This window comes from Abramis brama (assembly GCF_963993115.1).
Source record: "Abramis brama genome assembly, chromosome: 17".
NCBI lineage: Eukaryota > Metazoa > Chordata > Actinopteri > Cypriniformes > Leuciscidae > Abramis > Abramis brama.
In genome coordinates this window covers 7609248-7630650 of record NC_139979.1, presented here as the reverse complement: position 1 = coordinate 7630650, position 21403 = coordinate 7609248, and the positions used below count along the sequence as shown (strand labels likewise).

Sequence of the window (21403 nt, the reverse complement as noted above, 5' to 3'; positions counted from 1 at the left end):
CCTCTCCTAACAAACCATACATCAGTTAAAGCTTATTTATTCAGCTTGCAGGTGATGTATAAATCTCAATTTAAAAAAATTGACCCATGTGACTGGTTTTGTGGTCCAGGGTCACATTTGTCAAAATAAATGTTATAGTAATTATATATTAGTTAGTGTTTTAGTGTTTTATATATTGCCTTTATGGATAATTTTATTAAATAAAAAACTAAATTAAATTGAATTGACCTTTATTGTATAGACAAGAAAACGTAAACATTTCTCATAATATCCTCTTTTTATGTTCTGTATAAATCAACCTATGAATGTTTTATTTATTATATATATATATATATTATTTATGTATGATCTCTTTTTACTAAGAAATGATATGAATATTTTAGCATTTAAACAAAGAATACACACACCACACCTATAAGAACAAGTTAAAAATGTCCAAATCCTCTCAAAGAGACTGTGTGTGTGTACCTAAGACAGGGAGCAGAGACTGATATCAACATGTGTGTGTGTGATCACCTTGGAGAGGCATCAGGTGACTGGAACACACTGAGAGGACGGAGCATCTGTAATCCTGAAAGCGCTGTATTGGGATTAAAGCAAGGTCTGCAGTCAGTGTGAGCAGGTGTGCCTGGAGAGACAAGAGCACATAGAAACCTTAAAGGAATAGTTCACATAAAAATGATAATTCTATCAAGATTTATTCACAAAAGAATGCATTTTGAAGATCATAGTTTAATAATCAATTGAATAATAATACACAAAGCATGTCGCAAAGGGAATTAGACAGACACACTTTTCTTGTGCTTTGCTCAGACAGCTGATAAACTCTCACAGTGATTGATGCTCTGTTCTCTGAGATAAATGGCATCTGTGGGACCCAGGAGGGCTCTAATTGAATTGGTTTCCAGAGAATACTAATGGGGCGTAATGTTGAGATAACTGAAGCCCTAAGAATAAGTGATCATTGACAGCATGTGTTTCTTGCCAGTAATAAACATGTCACACAGACGGGCAAGTCAGTAGCTGCAACGCAATTACCTCACTGCACCACACACTGCGCTCAAACCACTGAGATGTTAGAGAGAATAGCCAACTGCAAAATCATTTCACAAATACTACTCTGAATAGTCCCCCAAAGTGTGCAAACATAAAAAAAATCTAAATCTAAATAAACAAAAAAGTTTGTAAAAGTTTTTTTTTTTTTTTTTGAAGGAAGAAGAAGTCTCTTATGTGCACCAAGGCTGCATTTATTTGCTTTTTTTGTGGAAATCATGATCCATTTTTTTTTTTTTTTAGGATTCCTTGATACAAAGTAAGTTCAAGATATACTTGTCACTTTTGAATTATATATATATAGAGAGAGCGAGAGAGAGACAGACAGAGAGAGAGAGAGAGAGAATATTATACATATATTTTTTTTTGGGGGGGGGGGGGGGGTGATTAAATATATTTTTTATTAAATATGTATATAGTAGCAGTCAAAAGTTTAGAAAATGTTTTTGAAAGAAGTATCTTATGCTGTTATGTTATTTCCTAGTTTTTATTACTCGAATTTGATTGAACTCATGCATTAAACTGTTTTGACACTCGCATATATACTTACAAACTTAGTGCAGCGAGAGAGATTGAGGGAGAGAGAAAAAGAGCTCAATGCCAATTTTCACTGTCCCATGATTATACTGGCACGCCTTTAGCCCATCTGTGAGATATTTGAGTTTTGGGGAACCTTAAGGGCACAGAAAACCCTTTACATAAACAATGATCCCTGATTCACACTTCAGCCAGCCAGGCCGCTCTTGCATGTGTTCAGTGGGTGGCTTTCTGAACGTCCTTCTGATAATACTACATTTTACCATCAGATTGAACTCAAATGTGGTGTCATCACCTCTTTAGGGCAACAAATGCAGAATGTTAGTTTATATAAAATGTATATTTTATTTAGAATTAAAAGGAAATTATATAGTGTTATATTTTTTTTTTTTAAATGCACTTAGGTATGCATTACTTTTCAGTCTAAGTGCATAACTCAAACAGGACCAAAAAAAATGTGAATAAACATCCTCCCACCCACCATGCCTTAAATGATGACGCAGCTGCATCTGCTTGTTGGCTTTCATGATGGGCCAAGTGTCCTGGCAAGCCGAGCGCCTGGACAGGAGGTGTCATCAGCTAACAGCAGAACCTACGCTCTCACCCTCCGAACGGGCCAGATCTCAGCTATGTTTGCTGAAAAAACAAATTCCTTCAGTGTGGCCACAAGCTGTGCTAACACCACAGACATTTTCAGTGGCACCCCTAACCATAACTTTCAAGATGGGCACCGTGTCTCGTTATTGTATTTAGGTTATGTCTAGCACCAGTGATTCACTCAGAGGCAATGAAAGGCCATGGTGAGATCAGTACAACGGCAGAAAACAATCGCTTGGCACCTGAGACCGGCGTTGTACGGACACCGTTTCTAGATAATGGATGTTGCAGGACTTGTCTGTACCAGCTCATGCATATATTATGGGATTATGGCTCAAAATTATCATCATCATCATCTAGCGTTATGTGAGATAAAAAGCTAAACCAGGTAAACAACTCAAGCCAAGAATTTGTAATGAAGAATATAAGCTAAATATTTCAAAATTGCTATTTGCGTTGACTGTCAACGGGAAATTAATTTATAATTCATTAATGATTCATTAATAATTGCAAAAATAATCTTTTGTTATTAATAATATACATACACACGTTGTAGGGTAAATCTCCCCACCTTAATTTTTTCTCCTGGCCATGGATGACACAAAATCTCTCAGCACTTTTGATGAACGTGTTACTTGTGTTATCATATGTATATGTTATTAAAATGAATGGGGTTTGATTAATGGGGTTGTTATTCAGTATTTCCATGAATTTTATGTACATTTTAGACATCTTCACTTTCATTAAAATATATAGGTTATTTAAGTGAAATTAAATTTGCATTCATAGTGATGCTATTATGACATTTCTTCAATTAAAATATTGGAAATTAAATATGTCACATAATGATTTTTAACTTTCAGATGAATCTCTTTTTCTGCGATTCTGCTTTGTCTATCATTGGTTATTCAATTATTCAACTAAATTGTCAAAATTCAATTTTAAATCGAATACTTGATTTAGTATTGTATATTAATGACACTTTAAAAATATATAAATAACAATACAAATTATATCAAAAGTAATTTATACATTCTGTAAAAATGTACCTCTTTGAATAATTTTACATTTTGTTTTATAACAACTAAACTAGCGAATGTTTCTATTTATTTCCTATAATAACACATTGACTGACGCATCATCATACAGCACATGCTAAACTTGTGTCTAAATATGTTAAAATTTAAAAGTAAATCCCCTAAATCATGAATAATATGTTATAATAATTTATTACAAGGAATTAAAACAGCGTTATTATTTCCCTAAATCATGAATAATATGTTATAATAATTTATTACAAGGAATTAAAACAGCGTTATTTCTTTCTATGGGAACCAGACAAACTGTATAAGTCACTGTATCCATTAGGTTCTCATGCATGTTTTCCAGTGAAAGTAAGATTAGGTTCTCATGCATGTTTTCCAGTGAAAGTAAGCTTTTTCTGATCCTAAGGTCAAAAGGAAGAGAAACGTTTGTGATGTCACCATCAAAAAGGAGTCCAGCCATAATTCTCAGCATATTCCAAACTAAACAGTTTCCTGTTGCTTTAGTTCCATCAGCTCCTTGCCCACTTCAAGAACTTTTACTCAGTACCATCAAAAGGTTATACTGTGAACTCACATAAATGTTTCACAAAAAGTTTTTGGACACATAAGCCACACTTAAAAATGTATGACTTTTATTGCTAGCATAAATACAATATTAAACCAATGTAAACAAATGATTCTACACATTTAGAACTAAACATAGCCTACATACCTACTATTCTAAGCCATTTTTACAAATGCAATAACTGGAGCCAAACTATAAATGAATGTCTGAAGACTCTACTGCCCTGTTTCACATGCAAGGCTTAAGCCTACAGCCTTTAGGCCTACATATATCTGTTGTTTGATTATTCAAATCCCAACTTTTTTTGTGAAATTATTTGTGCTATTTTCTTCTAAATCATTGTGTGGTTATGCAATGCAACAGCATTCATACATTTGAAATGTATGGGGTTTTAATTGTCCCATACTTTTTGGTGCCTCTGTATCGATTTGCTGCATCACAGCGACATCAAGCGGTTGATTTCATCAGAGCACATGAGCAAATGACTCTTATGAGCCGGTTCTTTTTAGTAATCTATCTATCTATCTATCTATCTATCTATCTATCTATCTATCTATCTATCTATCTATCTATCTATCTATCTATCTATCTTTTTTATCTAATCAAATTTATAATCTATCTAATCAGTTTTTAATTTTATTCTGATTATTTATTCAGTCCATCTTCTGTCTCCTCAAATGATATTAGGCCTATAATTTGGCAACGGACTGCTGAAGTCAATTAATTTAACAAGAATATTTCCGAAATATATATTTTTCAAAAATACTAAAAGATTTATTAGTGGAAGTGTCAATGAACTGTAATGAATGAACGTTAGATTCCTTATGATTCCCTGATCCAGGGGTTTTCACACGAATTAAATTAAATTAATAAATGGATGAATGAATGAATGAATGAATGAATGAATGAAATGACGTAGGCTATAAATAGATCAATCAATTAAATACATTAATAATACATATAACGGCACAGTATGAGTAAAACGGTTAATAATGCAATGTAATAGAAACTAAATATTTTCCAAATACTATTTTACACATATTTATACACAGTAGCTTACAAATGGGGTCTTAATACACGAAAAAAAAAAATATGTCTGCCTTTTAAATTTTATGATTGATGAGGACTCGCAGTCGCACAAGAATGAAAACCGCGCCCCTAGGCTACATGTAATTTAAAGGCTATGTTATCTGCTACCAGTATATATGCAATTTATTTAAATGCGTCTTCGTGATGGTTACCGACTGGTTTGACGCTGGTTGCCGAGATTCTTTACCATCATCATGGCTACCCAGAGCCCACAGGTCATTAATCGCGTTGCCATGGTAAGTGACGCTGACAGATGAGCGCTGCGTCCAGACGGGGGCGATGCCCGCTTCATTCAACAGATCACTGAAGTCCCAGAGCTCTCAAACTGTGCAGAGACACAAATGCGAGGCGTTTGGAAGAGTGAAACGACTGATTGTATCGCGTATCTACGCTCCTGTTGTTCCTCTATTACGGACATAAATATGAAAATATGGTAGCTAAAACGAGAAAACCAAATGTCAAGGACCAGAGCAGCGAGAAGGACAGGAGTCAGTCCGCCTCGGGGAAAAGCAGGCGTGGGAAAGATGGGAAAGGCTCGGCTTACCAGACTAAAAACGGACTTTTTGCTGGGTTCATTAGAAACAAATTGGGGTTGAGCCCATCTGCTTTTGCTAGAGGAATAACTGTGCTGGTTCTCGGTAAGGCTTTGTTTCTTAGCCGCTAGGTAGCTAACGGTTATTCAGATTAGCATCTAGCATGTTCTCAGGATCAAGCAGCTCGGCTGGTAAACAACAAAGTTGTATAGAGCTTTTATTCTTAAACTACACTAAATTACCAGTTTAAAACCTGGGTTATTTGTGAATGCTCACATGTTAACTGTACTTGGCATCCAATCAAATTTAATTTCACTTCAGTTATTAGCCAATGATGACCACACATGTAACGTTACTGACAATTCCTAAGATTTGTTCATGACAACCACCCAGAGTTTTAACACAAAATGTTAATTGATTCAAATAATGAATCTGTATTAAACTAGGCAATTTCTACACGTCATCTACTAGAGACTAGAGTTTGGTTGGTCAGATAAGAGTCCTCCAATGAATGTGGCCACGTAGCGGTCTGTCTGACCTGGGCAAAGTCGCCTAACCTCATATATTTCTCTCCACAGCTGTTATTGCGGGATTTTTACACTGGTAAGTAGCTTTAGACTTTTAAAACTGATGATAAATGTCCTCTGAAGACTAAATAAATTGTCCTCTATATCTCTCAGGTATCATCTCTCACGTCTATTTGAAAATGACAGACACTTTTCACACATGTCGTCCTTGGAAAAGGAGATGGCTTTTCGAACGGAGATGGTTATTACTTCTTTCTTGAATTCACATATGTGTGTGTTCATGTATATATGTTTTATATACACTGGTTTGACAATGAATCTGAAACACCTGGCAGACCATAATAATTTATTAGTATGGGCTTGGGTTACAGCATCAGTTCATCTTGGAAATTACAGATACAAATCCTGTACAGTGGCCAGAGGGATTTTGAGCCATTCCTCCTCCAAAATGCCCCAAAGTATCTGGTGACTGTGACATTAAAACTTCACTATCATGTTCATCAAACCATTCTTTCACAAGTCTTGCTTTGTGTATTGGTGCATTATCATGCTGATGCCCGGCACCCCCTTCAGGGTACAATATTTGAACTGTTAGGTGCACACGGTCCTTTAGAATGGTTCAGTAGTCCTTGGCAGTGACGCGCCCGTTAAGCTCAGTAGAGAATGCCATGATATTGCAGCCCAAAGCATCACACACTGATCCACTGCTGTGCTTCAATCTTGGCAGTAACAGTCCGGGTGTTAAGCCTATTTAGGGCTTCTCCACACCATTACTCCCATTTATGTGGGAAAGACAGTGAAGGTGGACTCATCAGAGAACAATACATGTTTCACATTGTCCATAGCCCAAGAATTGCACTGTTGACACCACTGAATCCGACATTTGGCATTGGCACGAGTGATCAAAGGTTTGGTTATAGCAGCCCGACCATGAATATTGACTCTGTTGGAGCTCCAGACAAACCGTTTTCGTAGAAACAGGAGAGTCGATTTGTGCGTTTAATTCTGCAGTGAGCTGGGCAGCTGTGGTTTTATGTTATTTGGATACAATCTGGGTTAGTACCTGGACATCCCTTTCAGACAGCTTCCTCTTGCGTCAACAGTAGTTACTCCTGTTGGATGTAGTTCGTCCTTCATGGAGGTATGCTGACATTACCCTGGAAACCATAGCTCTCGATACACCACAAAGACTTGCTGTCCCGGTCACAGTTGAGCCACAGAGACATGGACCAATGTGTAATATCAGCAAAGGTTGGCCACCAGGCTTCGCATATATAGGCATGAAACCCCCAACGCTATACTGGCCAGTGTTTCAGTTTCATTGTTCAACCTCAGTGTGTGTGTATACGTTACACTTTTCACCTTTATAGGGACTGTATTACTCATATTTCAAGACCATCATTGAGGCTACTTCCTTCATGGATGGTCTTTACATGATCATGAATGACCGGCTCACTGAATACCCTCTGGTGATAAACACTCTAAAGAGGTTCAACTTGTACCCTGAGGTAAGATGATTGCCATCTTCTGAATGTCAGTGAAATGTCTTCATGCCACAGTTTTTGCTTGAGCTTTGAAATGAACTTTCTCTTGTACTGCAGGTGCTCTTAGCCAGCTGGTACAGAGCATACACCAGCACAATGGATTTCTTTGGGTTCCCTACCAAGATGTGTTGGACCATCAACAGAGGGGAGGGTCTGGACCCAGTGGAGAGTTGTGAAGGTATTTGAGAAGCCTTGTTTGACCTAAACATCTACTTGTTGTTAAATATTTGAGCTTTTGAAGTAGAGTACATTGTAAATAACACTATGAAATGGGGATAACTTTATTTATTATTACAACCACCTTCTAATTTGTCTTACTGTCCTTGGAAAGTTTCCTTGTTTGTAGTTACAATTAAAATGCACGCTTTAGAAATGTCTTAAGCCTATTTTTGCACTTGCTAATTTTTCACTTCCTAATTTTTCACACTCATCACAAAGAGGTTTATTTTTAAAGTGTTTTTGGATGTGCAAGAAAAAGTGAAGGCAGAAGGTGCCATTTCATTGAATGTGTGACTGACTGTGTTCTTCATTTTGCAGATATTTTACTTACTTGAGTGGCTTTTCCACAGGTCTGGGAGACCCTGCATACTTCTATGTCACCTTTGTGTTCCTGTTAAATGGGGCGATGATGAGTCTGTTCTTTATTTATGGAACATATCTAAGGTAATAGAGCCTAGATGACCCAGATTAAACACCTCAGTCAGAGGAGAGTCCTTCAATCGATTCAGAAGAAAGTGGATCTTTAAGAAGTTCCGTTTTGATTCCATATGGTTGATCCTAACTGTGTTGTTTCAAAAACTAAAAACATGCACTTTCTATTTTGGCTGTTATAGTGGCAGTCGACTGGGTGGCACTGTTACAGTTCTGTGTTTCTTCTTTAACCATGGAGAGGTAAAGCTGATGTTTTCTTAAGCATGTGTGGATAGTGTTTTATTTCACTACAGTCTCCTAGTACAGTATTTAGAGCTTTCATCTCTGTGTTGAACCCTTGAATCCCAGAGTACTCGGGTCATGTGGACGCCACCTCTGAGAGAGAGCTTCTCTTACCCCTTCCTGGTTCTGCAGATGCTTCTGCTCACATGCATCCTCCGGTAACTTGCTTTATTCCTATGTATTCCTACTTCATATTAAATCTTTCATGCTCACGTTCACTCTTTATATTTGTACTTTGAGATGGCTTAAGATCTTGTAGATTTTGTATAGTCACCTAAGACATTTAAGCAATCTTTGTGTGTTTTTCCTCTAACCCATCTACTTTTACTTAAATCCCATGTAATTTAATGCTGCGTTTGTGTTGATGTGTACTTTATTCATCATTATAAGGACAGATTTGAATTATTCTAAACAATTAAGATCTATTCTTATTGGAAATTTTTCGATTTTTGGAAGGACAAGGAACCCAAGCAAGCATACCATGATGGCTCTGGGAATCTCCAATGTTTTCTTCATGCTGCCGTGGCAGTTTGCTCAATTTGTCTTACTTACCCAGGTAAGTGATTGAAGAAATGACTAGATCGTAAGCATGCCAAACTAAATGCTTAGTGTCTGAATGTTGATATTTGAAGGGAGTACAGGCAAGCAGCCAAATGTAACATTTAGTTTCTGCAACCTTTCATCCTTGAATGTCCCGCTGAAATTGAACACAATTACATTTGACTTTTACACTGGATAAAAGTGTCCCTGAAATAATAGACATACACTACCTTTCAAAGGTTTGGGGTTGGTATGCTTTTTTATGTTTTTAGGCTGATCAAACATTTTTTTAGCAAGCTTTTTAGTAACATTATAAATGTTTTTACATTTGATCAATTTAATGCATTCTTGCTGAATAAAAGTATTCATTTCTTTCTTTCAAAAGAAATACCTTCCTCATCCCAACTTTTTGAACAGGAGTGTATGTCCTAAAAAGAAATGTATACAGTTCACTTCCAGAGTCAGACTAATTTGTAATCATATTTTTGTCTGAAGAAAACTGACTGTAGGTAAGTCTAACATGATTGCATGCCTCAGGAATATCGCGTTTTAAATTTAAACCTTTATGAGAAAATTGTTTTGCAGCAAGATAGCAAAGGATGCTATGACAAGAATGTTTGTGTGTTTCACAGGTTGCATCCCTTTTTGCTTCATATATCCTGGGATATCTGAGTCCGACGAAAATGCAGTCCATCTTAGTGACACACATGGTAATGTAAAGTAATCTAGACTTAATTGATGGAGCCACAATATTGCTCATGTTGTCTTTCTGATTCACTGATGAACTGACTGCTCCTTACAGATCTCCTTGGCCATCTGTTTTCTGCTAATGTTCGGGAACTCGATGCTGCTGACGTCCTTCTACGCCTCTTCACTGGTTTCTATCTGGGTAAATTGGACAGTGTGAGGTCTCATTACTGTATTCACATCCATTTGCTACTTGCTCTGGATAGATGGTTTCTAAGGACACCAGCAGCTGATATGATTGTGAAATGATTGCTGATATGTATGTTGTCCTCCAGAGAACATGCTAGGCAAATAGTGCCATAGCCTGACTCAATAAATACCCATGATTAAAGGGTTAGTTTCACCCAAAAATGAAAATGAAAATTCTGTCATTTACTCACCCTCATGTCGTTCCAAACCCACAAGACTTTCGCTCATCTTCGGAACACAAATAAAGATCTTTTATATGAAATCTGAGCGATTTCTGTCCCTCCATTGACAGCTACACAACTACCACTTCAAAAAGTTCATAAAGAGATTGTAAAACAGCCTGGTGCAAAAAGTGGTCTATGTAGCTCATTTTGGCCCACTTTAGACTTCAAAAATGCTCTTTAGAAACCTACGGGTGACGTCACGGACACTACGTCCATATTTTTTTTACAGTTTATGAAAGAAACATCAGCTTTACTGGTTGGTCTTCTTTCGTTTCAGGGGGTTATTGCACTGAGGGACCGTTTGATTGGTACGTTCAAACCTGGAATCTTCACATGGGTAAGAGCACATCCAGTGTATGCTGATGCATCAATAAAAATGTGCCTGACTAACGAAAAAAATTGACTAACCAAAAACAATTGTGTTGTTTTTGTTAGGTCATGCAGTGTCTTGCATGGGTGGTCTCCACTGTCATCCTGAAATTCATGCTCTCTGTGATCTTTGGGGCATCAGATGATGTGAGTCAAATGAGAGCAGTGCTGTGAACCATATGCTGTTTTCTCTTGCTGTGAACATCAGTTAGCTTTAGCCTGAGGGGTTCTTTAAACAGTTCTCAGGGCTTTTGACTTTTTAAAAAAATTCTTCTTTTTCTTTTTTTTTTTAATAGGCCCACATCAGCAGTCTTATCAAATCCAAGTTCACAAGCTACAAAGACTTTGACACGATGATGTACACGTGTGCAGCTGAGTTTGACTTCATTGAAGTAGAGGTGGGCGACGTGATCAGGACAATCTATTTTCTTGCAGTCCCTTAAAGCTTTTTTTCACAAGCTCATTTCCTGTGTTTTCAGACTGTCATCCGTTACATCAAAACCATGCTGCTTCCAGTTAACATGCTGATAGTGGGTTTTATTGCTGGAAGGGTGAGTTGTTTTCTCTTAGATAATGGGTGGTTTCCCTCTCCTAAGTTTTGTTATGTGTGCCCTGCTTTTATCTGTTTGCCCCAATATTCTTCTAAGTTTATGGTTTTCCGTCAGTTATCTTGAGTTTATCAGTTAGTTTAGAGTTTAGCCTTTTATAGAGGGGAACGTACATAGTTATTTATGTACTAATACTCCCTTCATATGCTTCCTCTTTTTGCTTCCTGAGGACAGACTGTGCAGGATGTTCTCATTTTCCTCAAAAATGAGAAGGCAGAAAAGTCAGAGGATGATGAAACAGAGCAGTAAGTATTCTATGTTTTGTATTCTATTCTAGTATTCTATGCATTCTACAGTACTTTATTGGCATGATTGTTTTGGACATAAATGGTGAACAGAAAAAATGGGGGGAAATGTGATAGAAAAGGGGGAAAGAAATTATATATATATATATATATATATATATATATATATATATATATATACATATATTCATATATACATATACATATATACATATACATACATACATACATACATTATATATATATATATATATATATATATATATATATATATATATATATATATATTGTTAAGACACGTTAGTATCTTCACCAAAAAAATGGTTTTACGCCAGTTATTTATATCTTTTGCTGTAGTGTGTCAATAGGAAATATCAGTTTACATTTCCAAACATTCCTTTTGCAATTAATTATTGTAATCCAGTGAGATCTTTGTATGCACACGGAGTCTGACAACAGCCAGTGAGCTCCACACAGAGATCCTGAATAGTAATAATTTAAACATGCAAATGTTTTGAAAAAAAGTTATTTATGCTGCTCACCAATGCTGCATTAATCTGATAAAAACAAAACAGTAATATTGTGAAATACTGCAGTTTACAGCAACTGTTTTCTGTTTTAAGATATAATTTATTTCTGTTATGGCAAAGCTGAATGTTCTGCATCATTACATAATAGACTGATTTGATGTTCAACAAATATTTATTTTTATTAATAATGTTAAAAACAGTTGTGCTGCTTCATATTTTTGTGGAAATTTTGATACAGTTTATTAGGATTATTTGATGAATAGCAAGTTATAAAGAACAGCATTTATTTGAAATAGAAATCTTTTGTAGCATTATAAATGTCTTTACTGTCACCTCACCTTAAAAAAATAAAAATAAAATTAATTTATTTCAAACGTTTTTGTTTTACATTGGACTTTGCCCTTCAATATTTTTTTTTCTCTCTCTTGCAGGGCCCAGGTGTTGGCGAAAGGAGTGGTAAGAGAGCTTTTACCAAAATGATATACAAAAAATATAGTGACTCATGGAGTACTAGTTGATATCCAGAATCTGTATTTCTCTTGTCATGGTTGTGTCCATTGTTTTTCTAGCTGGTGTACCACAGTCTGCAGCTGGTGGCGTTTGCAGTGCTGGCTGTGCTCATCATGAGACTGAAGCTCTTCCTCACTCCTCACATGTGCATCATGTCCTGTTTAATCTGCTCCAGACAGGTGACCCAACCATTCACGCTCTATTAGAAACGTTCTTTTCTTCACCAACGCACTCCAAAATATTCAGAATGCAACAAAGCTGATTTGAGCAAAAGCCTTAAAATCTAAGATGCTGTTGGACTCACTAATGTTTTGGTTTCTTTGGCTCTTCATCTGCAGCTGTTTGGCTGGGTAGGAGAGAAGTTTAAACTTCAGATGACAGTCGTGGGAATATTGTCCATCATGGCAGTTCAAGGATTCGCCAACCTGCAGAATCAATGGGGCATCATAGGAGAATTCAGTAACTTCCCTCAAGAAGAGCTCCTGGAGTGGATCAAGGACAACACAAGCCCTAGTGAGAAACTCCTGTCTTTTGGATTCACTTTTAACTGTGCAAAATGAAACCACTCATTTAATGAACAATTTCTGACTCCTGCATCCATGCAATGTTCCTGTAGATGCTGTGTTTGCTGGTGCTATGCCCACCATGGCAAGTGTGAAACTGTCCACAGGCAGAGCCATAGTGAATCACCCACACTATGAAGATGCAGGATTGAGGTAGACATGATTTAACATACATTTTGTCTCTCTATTTAAGTACTTGTCCAATTATTATATTCTTATGAGATTGTTCTGTGTAAAGTGTTTGATTTCATCTTGTCATTATTCAGAGAAAGAACAAAGATGGTGTACTCCATGTACAGCCGAAAGCCAGCTGAGGAAGTAAAGCGAAACTTATTAAAGCTGCAGGTGGACTATTTCATCTTAGAGGACTCATGGTGCACCAGACGCTCCAAGTAATACTTTCAATTACTACCACTGAGTTTGATCATTTCTTATGGAAGCTTGTTTCTACGGAGCCCCACACATGTGGGAAAAAAGATGTATATGTATATCGTAGGGCTGGGCGATATGGCCAAAAAAATCATATCTCTGTATATACGATATATATCTCGGTACTTTCTACATTTTTCTATTTGGATAAAGAAAATCTGTATTTATTAAAAAAATTATTTCACATCCTACTCAATGATATCCTACAAACAATGTTGATATTGAAGGATATGGAAACAAATATAGTGAATGCAATGTAGGCTATGCAATATATTATGTGCAAAAAGGTGGTTAAAATCACATTACATTCTAACATTGTAACATTACAATCTAAAAACAAAAATAATGCTTTTGTTTTTAAATTGACTAAAGGTTAAACTAAAAATGAAAATAAAAACAAAAGCACAAACTAATTATATTAGCCTGCATTTGATTACCCCATTATAATGGTCATTTTCATAAAAATATACTTGAAGGTTTAAAATTCCACACATGGCACATTTATTGTTTCCAACAACAAATATTTTAGCAATATGTGTATTTTAGTCAGAATTATTGCACTACTATTCTATTGTGCTCCGTCTGTTTGGCGCTCATTCACGGAAGCTTGAATTTTAGCAGAGAGTCACTTGCAGAAGGCTCGTCCTCTCCTGACAGTGAAATGGACATATTTGTTTGACTTTCTAACATTTACAGATGGAGAATATACCTGTGAAATGTAAGTTAAGCACTGAGGAAAGCACCACATCTCAAACGCATTAAACAGCGCAAGTATTTATCTGTCAGTCAGCAACAGTAGTCAGAGCTTCTGACAGGGCAAGCTGCTTTAAACTTGTACCAGTTATTTTGAATCCCTTAATATAAGCTTGTGTCATGTTTAGGACAAATGGTACTATGTACCAGTGTAATTTGTTCCCTTGTTTTAGTTTAATCAAAACAAGGGAACAAATTAATGCAAAGTGGCTACAATTTACTAAAACAAGAGAACCAATTAAGTTGTGGAAAGTAATTATACATTTTTGTCCGCATGTCATGTGTGGGGCTCCGTATATTTCCGACAGGGAATAAAAATAAATAAATAATTGTGATGAAGTCTGAAAAAACGAAGTCGGAAGTCGCAACTCCGAAAAAACGAAGTCGGAAGTCGCAACTCCGAAAAAACGAAGTCGGAAGTCGCAACTCCGAAAAAGTCGGAAGTCGCAACTCCGAAAAAAACGAAGTCGCAACTCTGAAAAAACGAAGTCGGAAGTCGCAACTCTGAAAAACGAAGTCGGAAGTCGCAACTTGTTTCTCTGTCAAAATTTTGATATATAAACTCGCATTTGTGAGGAGAATTATCTTTACCTTTTTTTTTTTCATGGCATAATCAAGCTTCCATAATTTCTTGTATCTCACACGTGTTTTTTCTTCATCTCCAGGCCCGGCTGCAGCATGCCTGAGATCTGGGATGTGGAGGACAGCCAAAATGCAGGAAAAGTGCCACTTTGCACTCTAATGTCGAGGGATTCTCGTCCTCACTTCTCCACCGTCTTTCACAACAACATTTACAAAGTCCTTCGAGTTCCCAAAACAGTGAGAGATATGAGATAACAGCAGATTTCCCTCAACGGTACTGTTTTGTGTCTTTGATACGTGTGTATATACACAGCAATGATTATTTTTGTAAAAGTCAGATCTGTTTTTGAGACCTGCTTCTGCCACTTTGGTGTCCGTTTTGTTTTGATCAACTGTGTGAAATGTTTAAACTGGTGAATCAGGTGATTCACCGCCGAGAGTCCATCAGTATTAAATCTGCCCATAACCATCTGTGCTCATGCTTGTTGAAATGTATTTATTTTGTCTGGATGTCTGTGATTTTTGCCATCCATGGTGCTGCTGGTTGCATATGGTCCAGAATATTGTTTCACTTGACCTAAATCATTTCACTTTTTATTTTACTCCTTTTAGGATTTTTAACCTGTGAAGTTTCGTAAAACCCTTTTTGTGGAAAGTTTGAAAATTTTACATTTATATATATATATTTTACAAAAAAATATATATAGTTTAAGGGAGGATTATGATAATCTATAGTTTTATTTTTTTTAAGTCTACCAACTCAGTTTTATTTGTCATCTGTTGTAGATAAAATGCTTGTTACTCTTTGGTCAGTGTTATTAGAGAAGTTATCTTCTGAAATAGTATTTTTATCTCATGGTTTAAAAATGTTGTCAAGCTCAGCTGAATTTTCATTTGGATCATGTGAGTCTCATTTTCTCTCTCTGTACTGAGGTTTACCAGTGTTCAGAATTCTCATTTCCCATCTGCCAGTGAAATGCAATTGTCAGGAAATGGCAACAGTTTTTGTCTCGATTGTCTTTTTTGATGTCACAGAATAATAATAGTCCTTTAAAATCAAGCTGAGGGACTGTAATCACTGCCATGGAGTTATTAAAGGTATCAATTTATAGCATATTTTCTGTTGTAATTCAAGTGTCCTTTACATTTCATTTGATGTGCATGTGAACTGTCAAAGAATTCATGTTCTTGTGTTTTTTTTAAATCTAATGTGAGGTACTAGACATTTTGTATTTCACTAATTAAATGTTTTGTTATTTTAATCATTCATTGGGTCTTTGTTGTTTGTGTAAATATTAAGGCATTAAGTATTTGTTTTAATCAACTGGATTGGACAATGTGGCCAGTTAATTCAGCTGGTGAAGCAGTCCACAGTTCTTTTTGTTTGTAAATTGCTATCAAGAGCAGACATATATTTGGCAAAGTCTTACATTTTATTAAACTTATATGAAAAGGGGTCTTTAAAGCTACACTACTTAACTGAAAATAAAACTACGTATTTCTTGTGGAAGATCACTGTTTGGGTTTTGCTTCGGCTCTGCTCCAATCTGCACACATGAAAATGGTTTGAGGCATATATATATATATATATATATATATGTGTGTGTGTGTGTGTTTGTATATATATATAATTAACCGGAGATTCATGAGGGTTTTGGTAATTTTTTCTCGTTCGCTGTGGCAAACTTTTGGCTTCATGCTACCCACAGCCGGAACTTCTTTTCTCCGTGTATGGATATGATGTGACGAACCGACGAAACAGGTATTAATGCAATTTCCTGCGAAATCCGTCCTGACCCACTAAACATTGGACATCAGATAGACGTGCTAATCATGTCTATATTGGGTCCGTCAGTCCATGACCAATTCTGGACATTTATTCGACGTCCAAACTAGGTCCGCTATTTTGACATCCAACCATGACCCAACTTGGATGTCATAATATTGACGTTAAACATTTGACATTTGAACTGGGTAATTTTTTTGGGCGTCATTTGGACGTCTATGACAGGTGCAGGAATTTTACGATTAATATGTAAAAAAAATGTATTTACAAATATCAACGTTGTTAACATGATTAATACATATGAATACAGATTATTTATAATTATTTAAGATCATTTTTCAAAAACTCCATTTGATTGTCTCAGCAGCAGGTGATAACTGGAGACGCATACAAAGGTGTAATGCTGTAGCTCAAACAGTAGAGCATTGGCGCTTGCAACGCCAAGATCATGGGGGTTCGATTCCCAGGGAAAGCAAGAACTGATAGGAATGTAAATGTGTAATGCAATGCAAGTCACTTTGGATAAAAGCGTCTGCCAAATGCCTTAATGTAAATACATGGTAGAGAAAACATGTTCTCCAACCTTTTGAAACATGGGACTACAGTCATAGAAGTTGTATAAAAACGTCTAAAATTAGTCTAAATTTGATGTTGAAAAGACGTCCTCAAACGACCACATTTGGACTATAAATAACCCTTACACGGAGGTCCCATGGACATCAACATTAGACGTGCAGTAGACGTCGGAAAAAGACGATGCCTGGCGTTACAAAACAACCCCTTCAGTGTGCCGAAATTGGACGTCCAAAAATTACATAGAAAAGATGTCACTCCGACGTCACATTGTGCAGTGGGGATAGCTCTGAAATAGCTTATAAATCATTATAGTTTTATGAAATTATAAAACAGATAGTTTGAAAGATTAAAGAGTTTTTTTCACTCCCATTTGAATAACTTTTTTTTTAGTAAGTTACATCGTGTAAGAGTATCATTAAGACTATTCAGGGAAATATAGAAAAAATAATGAACACACAGTAGATTAAAGACAACAGAAACAGTTATTGCTTTAATAAACAACTTCATTACAAAAGACAACTCTCTCCCGTTGTTTGTATATTGTACAAATGCAATGTATCTCCTATTTAAATCTTGATTTGGCCAGTTCACAAGGGAAATATCAGTCTGAACTGAAATAGTACATTATACATTGTGCAGACAGAAGCTCAGAACACCACGGCAGCAATACTTGTTCAGAGTCCTACTGTGAGGCTTATACAGTAAGATACTAATGGTGTATGACAACATAATCTTCCAGATATTCAATATTACTCCCACATTAACTGATCAAATTTAGCAAGTAACTTATTACTGCAAGAATAAAAGTGTACAACCTACTGATTTAAAAACAATCATAGAGAGCCTTCACATGTAGTAGTCAGAGGTATTTCATTTTCATTGTGGGATTTATGAAGTGCTGTGTAAGCATGTGGACAGTAAGCTAGTTCAGTACTGCAAGTAAACTACTCATTTCAAATCAACTACACTTGGCAACTTGAAAGAATACATAAAAACAACATAAAATAAATGGCAATTGCTCTGTTGGAGTATCATAAATATTGCAAAAAAGGGTCTTCAACATCTGTAGCTTTTAAAAATGAGTTGGGGGGGGGGGGGGGGGGGGGGGGGGGCAGAGGCTGCACTTTTTTTGTCCAGTGTTCAAATTAAAAGACATTTCTCATCAAATAAAAAGCTTAAGGAGGACATGCGATCTTGAAACACTGAGGATTTGAAGTAGTGTGGGGAAAGAGTGCAAAAAAGAAGTTTCCTGAGACTGCTCTAGATTAAGTAAGTTGTTGTGGTGATGGCAAGCCTACCTAAAGTGCACATTAACAGCACTAACAGAAGAGGAAAGAAATGACAGGCCAACAACACTGCAGCAGTCCTTCTGCCCCATCGCCTACGCATACTTGACCATTAAATGACCGTTAATAAATTAGTTGATTAACACATTGTACAAATCAAAAGTACTAACAATACAAAATTCTATTTCATAACACTAAAAAAGAAACAATGTAAACATGAAAAAAAATGGGGGCAAAACTGATATTGCTTGGCTCTATAACACAATCTAGTTTTAATCGTCCTGACCTGCTATTCATTTTCAGAGTGACCGCAAGAATGAATATAATCGTTCGTTTAGTTTATTCTTATTCTGTGCTATCAACTGTTCCGTTTTAATATAGTATGTGTACATAAATCATCAAGCATTCTGTCAGACCGTCAGTGGGAATGACATTTTTACAATTAAAGTACAATAATAATAATTTACTTTGCATTCAGGTTTATTATGTCCTTCGTGTGACATTTTAAAGTGTTCGCTTTTCACGTTTTTTTTTTTTTCTTCCAAAAACAGTTTGGAAGGTCAGTCATGCAGCTGAATGTCACTACCTTTGGTCTCAATGAGACATTTTCTCATATGTGCGTTTGTTTCTTTTAAATAGCAGCACTCTGCAACAAACAGCATTTTAATGTGCTGAAAAGAAAATCATCTTAAAGCGATGACTTGAAAACCGCGGTACCATGAAAAACAGGATTTTTGAGTGTAAAACTAATTCTAAAAGACTTTGTCTTTATATCTATCTTGAGAAAAATTAAATAATAAAATCAAAATCAAATATGAAACCAAAGAGGCCTGGGTTCTTCATAACATAACCTGTCTGAAAAATTGGTGCTTTATTCATATTAAAAACAAATTGTACAAAATAAAAAAGGGTTTGTTGGTGTGGTTAAAAATAGAAACTTAGATAAATATACCTGGAACTCATTTCTCAGCCCTTCTATCGGGCACGTCTAACTTTGGCTTGGCTTAGACAGGTTGGTAGGGCTCACAGAACAGAGCAACACTGTTCCAAACTAGAGGACTCTGGGAAGGGCCCTGCAGGGTGTCCGCAGTGAGCTCTCTCATATTGACGTCTCTTCATCCACACATTTATCCCCCTGCTCGTCTTCCACATTGATCTTAATGCAAGCCGTCTTCTCTTCACTGTAACAGAGAGAAAAGATGAAGGAACATTTGCAATAAAAGTCGCCCAGCACAATTTTCCTAAATGTTATCACACCACCATACTAGCAACATACAGTCTCACATTAGATGAAGCACAAAAATTATGTCATACATCAGAAATGTGCAAAAGCATATCCAGCACACAAACTTTTCACATACGCATACTTTTTAAACAATAGATAAAGGCCTGGTCACATGAAAACAAATGCGTCTAATCGAAACGTATAAAAGTCTAAAGTTGTATGTGTGTGTGAAATATATATATGTATGTATGTATGTATGTATGTATGTATGTATGTATGTATGTATGTATGTATGTATGTATGTATATATATATATATATATATATATATATATATATATATATTCAGAATTGCAGTAAACAATATATTATTATACATTTGTATGTGTGTGTATATGTATATATATATATATATATATATATATATATATATATATATATATATATATATATATATATATAGAAATAAATTATACATCTAATTGAATACAAATATAACAACATTTCTTTGTTTATTTAAAAATTATTGGAAAAAATATCAAAATAAGGCTTGACAACTAATAAGGCTTAATAACTTTTATAAACATATATATATAAATATTATTTTTTTGTATAAACATTTTTCTTTTTACAAATGAGGCAAAATGTATTTTTTTATTCCTTAACAAAAAATACTTACATTATTTATAAACCCATCATTACCTAAGTATTTGCACTGAATCAAATGCAATGATATGCATTAAAATGAAAAATTGATGAACAGGCCTTTACTGTTTAAAATGTACAGGTCTACAGCATTTACATCTAGACAAGGAAACAGGCTGTGCACTGAAGCAATGAGAGGAAGCAGAGTATTGTGAAGTGAGAAGTGTTTAAAACAGGGATGAGGTCAGAGGTTAGGAAAGGCTACCTGGCACTATGTTTCAATACTTTGGCACTGTCAGAGCTCATGGCAACAGCTTTCCACACAGCAGTTTTGGCCATCTCATCAGATATGTTAACCACAGAGGGGTCAATGCTGCAGAGAAGACACATCAGAGCACTTACGGCTGGTCGGACACACTTCATCACACTCTTATCTCTTTCGGTTCACCAGCACTGTGCTTGATGGCCATTTGATTAATAAAGCATGAAACAAAACATCAGATGTACAAAAGACAAACCCTCCCAGCACAGACCCTTCATGTCATTTCAGAGGTGAGCATTGAATGGTGTCGTAATGATGTTCATAAGCAGGGGTGCACATAACTGGTGAGCAGATGCATAGCAGAAAACGTGGAGGGAAGCACTTTTGAGTACCAACATTTTTAGGGTTTACTTAATGGAGTAGGACTTTTCTCCATCTCTGACAATCATGATGATAACAAGCGTGTTCATTAATTATTAGTGCTGTCAAAATTAATGCGCTAACGCACACGATACATTTTTTTCAGTTTAACAAAAATATTTTACGCAATTAACGCAGTATCCGTTTTTTCATCATCCTTTGGCTAACATTACAATATATGATCATGCTCTAATTTAAGCAAATGCTTTAAAACCATTCACCATTTAATTACTGGAACACGCGTCTGTGAATCTCCTGTCTGTGTGACACACACTCGTGCCCACAGAAAGCCGCTTCAGACAGCGCTTGAACAGACAAAAACAGACAATTATGCCAAAATGCCCATTTTGTCGAGTATCCTTGCAAGCACAGTTAAATGAGTTAAATTAAGTCTTAAATGTACGTTAAGTGTTAAAAAATATGATGTGCACCCCTGTTCATAAGCAATATGTCATTTTAGTCATCTCTACCAGCAGAATTACAAAGATTTA

At 35.9% G+C, this 21403-nt stretch overlaps 2 protein-coding genes across 5 annotated transcripts in view; one reads left to right on the top strand and one right to left on the bottom strand.

Annotated features, from left to right (window-relative positions):
- The first annotated feature begins 5155 nt into the window (after positions 1-5155).
- Positions 5156-15980, top strand: dpy19l1l (dpy-19-like 1, like (H. sapiens)). The gene is made up of 22 exons (XM_084089851.1): positions 5156-5525; positions 5999-6023; positions 6101-6188; positions 7318-7455; positions 7549-7669; positions 8061-8154; positions 8325-8382; positions 8491-8582; positions 8881-8980; positions 9597-9674; positions 9767-9853; positions 10402-10461; positions 10560-10640; positions 10790-10891; positions 10973-11044; positions 11276-11346; positions 12308-12332; positions 12446-12565; positions 12725-12899; positions 13003-13102; positions 13216-13341; positions 14797-15980. Exons 1-22 carry the CDS (start codon positions 5318-5320, stop codon positions 14966-14968), a joined length of 2193 nt encoding a protein of 730 aa, XP_083945977.1. The 5' UTR covers positions 5156-5317; the 3' UTR covers positions 14969-15980.
- A 1563-nt stretch (positions 15981-17543) lies between these two features.
- The window catches only part of slc4a7 (solute carrier family 4 member 7), a 44831-nt gene continuing 40971 nt past the window's right edge, over positions 17544-21403 (bottom strand). For 3 of the 4 annotated variants that reach the window (XM_084089318.1, XM_084089317.1, XM_084089314.1), the window contains 2 exons: positions 20496-20603; positions 17544-19542 (listed from right to left, as the gene is read on the bottom strand). In XM_084089318.1, the coding sequence (XP_083945444.1) occupies positions 19461-19542; positions 20496-20603 (190 nt within the window). In that variant the 3' untranslated portion in view covers positions 17544-19460. The remainder of the gene's footprint in view (positions 19543-20495; positions 20604-21403) is intronic. The other variant, XM_084089319.1, reaches the window with a different exon arrangement.

Bases quoted from the DNA above. Each gene is read 5' to 3' on its own strand.
- dpy19l1l (XM_084089851.1), top strand. From the start codon at position 5,318: ATGGTAGCTAAAACGAGAAAACCAAATGTCAAGGACCAGAGCAGCGAG. The intron at 11,347-12,307 runs GTAAGTATTCTA...TCTCTCTTGCAG, and splicing joins GAGGATGATGAAACAGAGCA to GGCCCAGGTGTTGGCGAAAG. The intron at 13,103-13,215 runs GTAGACATGATT...GTCATTATTCAG, and splicing joins TATGAAGATGCAGGATTGAG to AGAAAGAACAAAGATGGTGT.